Consider the following 5905-nt stretch of genomic DNA (forward strand, 5'->3'; position numbering starts at 1 on the left):
GCAGGCCCTGATCATACAGCCATGGCCACAGAGGACTTCCATCTCTGGGAGGCGCCCCAATGCCAAGTGCAGAGCTCTGTCCAGGTGGCTCCATGAAGAAAAGGAATAGTACTGCAACTGTTCTAGAAATTAGAGCCCTCAGGTACCAAACCGGCCTCAGGTACACAGAACAAGGGCATAAACCATTTCACATGACTGGGAGCCAAAAATCACTGGGATTTGAGGCTGTATGCTCAGGGAGTTGGGCTAGGGTCCTCGTCCTAGAGTCTGAAAAAGGAGCGCTGAAATTCAAGGTTAGGAATAAGGCAGTGTTTGATGCAAGCCTGTTCAGGAGTTCAGACATTACCACTACACCTGAAAAAGTGGCAAAGTTAGAAGGTGAAACAATGACAGAAAAAGGTCAAGTCTGTCTCAGAGGAAAGAGAAGCATCAGATCGTAATTCAAGAAATGCTGACCAACCGGCCAAAATCTTTTCTCTGGCCTGAAACTTAGTTCCTTAAATTAGTGAATCTGTTTTTTCTGGAGTGAATTTGCCTTCTTCTCAAGAACAATCTCTGTTCACAGTTTTTATATCATCAATCAAAAAGATAAAAAGCATTTATTCAGGTGATCAGTCAAAAATACGGTTATTATTCTTACTGGTTGTTTATACAGCAAGAGACCATTGGATAATCATTAAAGGGAACTTTATTAACCTTATTAATATGGACAACATTTACAAACATAAAGCATGGTGTGCTGAAATTCAGGATTTACTAGTGCTTTCTGGTAACTTTACCTTCCTGTCACCCAATATCGAAAATGGTTAATGGTTTCCTTTTTTTTAAAGACTTATTTATTTATTTGACAGGGAGAGAGAGAGAGCACAAGCAGGGCGAGTGGCAGGCAGTGGGAGAGGGAAAAGTGGGCTCCCTGCCGAGCAGAGAGCCCGATTCAGGGCCGGACCCCAAGAACTTGGTATCATGCCCTGAGCCAAAGCAGACGCCCAACCAACTGAGCCACTCAGGTGCCCCAAAATGGTTTCCTTTGAATTATGTTGCTGCAATGCAACTTGGCGTCATGCATCTAATTCCCGTTCTTTCTTTTTTTTTTAAGATTTTATTTATTTATTTAACAGATAGAGATCACAAGTAGGCAGAGAGGCAGGCAGAGAGAGAGAGAGAGAGATAGAGAGAAGCAGGATCCCTGCAGAGCAGAGAGCCCAATGCGGGGCTCGATCCCAGGACCCTGGGACCATGACCTGAGCCGAAGGCAGAGGCTTTAACCCACTGAGCCACCCAGACGCCCCTCTAATTCCCATTCTTAACAAGATTCACAGAATCCTAGCCTTCTAAAGTATTTTATAACTATAGTTCTTATTATGTAGCTACATTTTCTACTGGTCACAATTCTGTTTAGAGTAGTAACATCATTGGAGAAGGCACATAACTCATTCAGTAAAATAATCACATGTAATACCAGTTAATTACCCCACCACCTAAGCAGAAAGCCCTGACATTTCCTCAGAAGATGCAGTTTTACTGACCCATCACACAGTTTACAAAATAATTTGTTCTTTCAAAATGAGAGTGGCAAGTACCCCTTTTGAACCACATCCATAAGCCCACACTTGGAGTTCAGTAAGGAAACAGATCTGCTCCCTTTGAGCACTGTCTTTGTTCTTCTAGTTGTCCAACTCTGTGGCTAACGCAATTACACAAACCTAAAAAAGTCAGATTTTTCTGAAAGTGGATGGAACACAACAATGTCATGAATGTCAATCTCTAGTCATTTGCCAAAAGTGCAAACTGGAGCAAAATTCAGACACCTTCTCGTTCATGAAAGAGTTCCTCAGACCGGAAATTGGATCCCTACACTGAGATTTTCATACGGAAAAATCCCCTGGGGAATCTGAAACATGACACAGAGAGGCTTCAGGTAGACTTAGAGATGAAGCCAGAAGCGAAACCTTAAGTTTCCACTGAGCCCAAGGAGTTTTTTTTTTCTTTTACCTCCAAAGATGCAAAAAATATACCCAAACTCTTTAAAAGTGGCCACTAGAATCTACTTCTAGAACAGCTACATCAACTAGCTTGGCTGATGGATTTCTACAGCTAACATAATGAAGTTAGGCAGGAAAAAGTACAACTCGCGTATTTCGTGGGTTTTTTGTTTTGTTTTGTTTTCTTTTTATTCAGTATCCACAAAGATGGTTTATAAAAAAAAAAAGAAGAGTGCAGTAACTCCATTGGGCTAGTTTCCTGATCATAACATTTCCACCCGCATAAAGAATGTCCCGAAAGTCTTAGAACAATTATAAGCTTTAATAACTCAGGGGTATGTATGTAGCAAGCTTGCAAAAAACATTCATCATTTGAAAGTTTGCTTGCCTACAGTCCATTCCTTAGTTTTGTGACTTCTGATAATACTTTTTAAGGTTTGTTTGTTGTTGTTGTTTGCTTCAGTAACTATGTTTGAAGATGGCAACAGCCAACTGTCTTTTGAGTTATTAGAGCTGTAAACTGCACCAAGACTTTCTGGAATGCCCTTTATATGACTCCCCTTCTGAGTCCTTGTCCTAATTCATTTCACCCATGACTGACATCTATACTCCAGAATGGATTTGTTTTCCTAGAAGTTCCCTTCTTTTCTTGCAACGTCCTCAGAGCAAAGCTGGTTGAACATGTCTCAGGCTCGGTTTCTTACAGCTTTCTCCCTCACGCATCCCTGGAGATGTGATAAGTTTTGAAAAAGTACAGAGACTCATAGTTCTCATCACTTGTGTTACCACAGTAAATCTCAGCTTCTAAGTGTGACATCAGTACAACCAAAAAAGGTTTGAGGCAGTACTGTGAATATTTAAGTGGTCATGTTTTAATAAATTTCCACACATTCATCCAGTTAAAAAAACCTGTCTTGACTTCAGGTGTTTTCTCCCTTTCTCCCCGATCAATGTTGTTTGGGTTTTTATCTGTGACTTCTTCTCCTCTTACAAGGGTCTCATATACTTCCTGGGCTCTGGCAATTTCTTTCTGTGCATCAAAATGGACTTTTTGCCAGGTCAGGAGGGGAACAATCAAATTAAAATCATTAATTCGCTTGTTTAGTTTTCTGATGTTTTCTTGAAACTGCTCACAAACTTGGGTCCACTGTTTCTGTTCAGTTGGTGTCATGGGATTCCCAAGTTTTTTCCTGGATGCTAAGATCGCCTCTCTGAGTTGATCAATGGTATCCTTTATTTCCTTTTGCATTAGGATCCATTCTGGTTGGTATCCATTATCTATCAGTATTCTGTTCAGGTTGTGAGTCATGGGATCAATATATGAACAGCCAGAAAATTTTTTTAGAGGTTTTCCCTTCCCACTGAGGTTGTCAAAGTCTCCTTTGGCCATTGACTCCTGAATGAGATCTTCTACTAAACGCTCTATAGCCTGAGTTATCTTTTGTTCTTTACTCTGTCTCACATCTTTAACAATTAAACTGTCGACGAAATACTGGCTTTGTAGCTTCTGCTTCTGATACTCCATGACTTGCTCAGTTGCACGGTCAGCTCGAAACTGCCTATACTGCTTCTCTCGTTGACTTGGAGTTCCAAAACCAATACCTTCAAAACTTAAATAATGCCGGTGTTGGGGTGTTTTATATTTGAATTTGTCTTCTTCTTCCTCTGCTTCTTCAACTTTATTCTGTCGGGCATTTGTTTGTTCTAGCACATGGGAAAGCACCTTCCGGTAAGCTTCTTCGATCCTTACAAATGTTGCCGAATCCGCAGTATCAGAGCCACTGTCCGGATGGTATTGCTTGGCAAGCTTATGAAAAGATTCCCTGACATCATCCGCAGAGCAACCTTCATCCAGATTGAGCAGCCTATAATATTCCCGCATCTTCTTTTTGGATATATGAGTTGACACCGTTCTGTGTCTAATGACACCAAGATATGGGAGCATTTTCTTTCTGTTAGATATCATTGGAACATTTATCAGATGAGACCTTAAGATTTGACCCATTGTCACATACATCATGTTCATAATCTTCCTAGTGATGGTCTACAAACGGACAACAAATAAAGAGTGAAGGAAGTTGTATCATCAGCAAATCTCGTATTTTCAGCAATAAGGAAATTACAGGTACAATAAGGGGCAGTATTTTTCTAATGCTGCTGCCAAATGTTTATAGCTATGTTTCACATATGTTAGCAGAGAAACTGAAGTTGATGATGCTTAGTATTAACATATTGTGATATAATCTGGATTCTACTCCTCACTAACCAACCACAGAACTTCAGAGTTGGCAGGTTCTTAGAGATCATGGTCTTCCCATTTTAAGAGAAAATGTTGGCCCAGAAGATAAAGCAACATAACCCAGTCACCCAGCAAAGTGTAAGGAAAATGGTTAGGGTCAGGGCACAATAAGGTCTTGCTTAATTCTCTGTATCCCCAGCAGATTATCAACTTCATCACGGCTACTGCATCTTTAGTGTAAAACTGTCTTCATCATCTCGAGGGGTCTTCTCATGAAACTTACACACATGAAACAGAGAACAGGAGCAAGTACGTACGTAGTCTGACACTAAACTGAATAGAAATCAAGTGTCCCAAAGCTCCCTACCTTACCAAGGAGATGTTTGCTACATGCTAGAAAACCGAGATGAAATCTGGGCCCTCCCGACACGTTAGCTGTTATTTCTTAAAACGCATGGTCTAGCAGAAGAGAACAACTTACACGTAGATAATGGCAATTAAATGCCAGAAGTGGTTTAATCAGAAGTGGGATTTTGACGTACAAACGCTAGAACCGAGCTCCTGGGGACCCCAATTCTCTGGACAGTTGGGATCAACGACTTTATAGTTGGGATGGTGGAGGATGAGCTCCCGGTGGCCAGGGCCAGGCATTGGTCAGTCCCGAGGGACACGCCCCGCTCCGCCCCCTACTCACCTTCACAGCCTTGGGGAAGGGTCGTAGCGGCTCCCGCCCCCAAGCTGCGCCTCTGCGCATGCGTGCGAGGTCTGCCCTTCGCTCTCCGCCCGTCTCCCTGCGCAGGGGGAGTGTCTCCGCTGGACCAGACCATCTGTCGTCTTACCGTGAGGGGACCACAGTGGGGATGGAGGACAGAGTCGGACCTAATCGGGACAGAGGTCCTACTTTAACAGGGAACCCAGGAGTCTCTCCTAAAATGAACTCCACCCTGGGGGACACAGGCAGCACGTCCCGGAAGGCTCCGCCCCGCCCCCACTCCCACCAGCCTAGAGGGAGGAGGTGGTCCGGCCGATGGGGATTGTGGGAGATGTAGTTCGCGGGGAAGTGAGGCACGCGGCGGCCTTCGCCAGGTGCCTACGCCTTCCCGGAAGGAGGTGGGGGCGGCCGAAACGTGACGGTGGCCCGACCCGGGGTGGGCTTCCTCCATTGCACAGTGTGGTGAGTGTAGGTTAGGACCCTTGAAGTCGCAGTGGTTCGGGGGCGACGGCCCTCGGTGACATGCTTTTGGGAAGGGACGGCAAGGTCGTTTGCCCGAACAGGTCTGAACAGCCTCTTCCGGGTCTGCAGATGGGGCGCGAGCGCAGACCTGAACGTTCACCCCACCCAGAAGCCTCTAGCTGACCCGGCGAGAAACCTGGTCTGCGTTAATTCAGCAAGTGCTTACTGCGCAGCTCGCCTAGCCAGGCGTTGGTAGGTAGGGGGTGAGGGCAGTCGAGATCCAGGTCAAAACAGGGGTCAGCCACTGTCATGGGGATTTCCTGTTTGATTTTTTTTTTAAAAGAAAAAATAGAAAAAGGCAGAAAACTGCTTTTCTCCGTGTCTGTTTACCAGTAAAATAAGGGTACCAGTAAATGGTAAATGTATATTTAGCATTTTTGTCAGCTGCTGTGCTAAGTGCTTTATGTATAGTCTCTTTTAATCCTTACAACAGCCCTGTAAGTGTATTTT

At 44.0% G+C, this 5905-nt stretch overlaps 1 protein-coding gene across 2 annotated transcripts; it reads right to left on the bottom strand.

Moving 5' to 3' along the window:
• Positions 1-1202: 1202 nt before the first annotated feature.
• DNAJC28 (DnaJ heat shock protein family (Hsp40) member C28) lies at positions 1203-5193 on the bottom strand. Of its 2 annotated transcripts, none has more exons than XM_046001396.1 (2): positions 4916-5193; positions 1203-3934 (listed from the first exon to the last, which is right to left on the bottom strand). In XM_046001396.1, the coding sequence occupies exon 2, from the start codon at positions 3925-3927 to the stop codon at positions 2848-2850; it is 1080 nt and encodes a 359-aa protein (XP_045857352.1). In that variant the 5' UTR covers positions 3928-3934; positions 4916-5193; the 3' UTR covers positions 1203-2847. The 2 variants fall into 2 exon arrangements, with proteins under 2 accessions (XP_045857352.1, XP_045857351.1); XM_046001395.1 differs by having other exon boundaries at positions 1203-4026.
• Positions 5194-5905: the final 712 nt, after the last annotated feature.

This window comes from Meles meles, chromosome 4, assembly GCF_922984935.1.
Source record: "Meles meles chromosome 4, mMelMel3.1 paternal haplotype, whole genome shotgun sequence".
Classification (NCBI taxonomy): Eukaryota; Metazoa; Chordata; class Mammalia; order Carnivora; family Mustelidae; genus Meles; species Meles meles.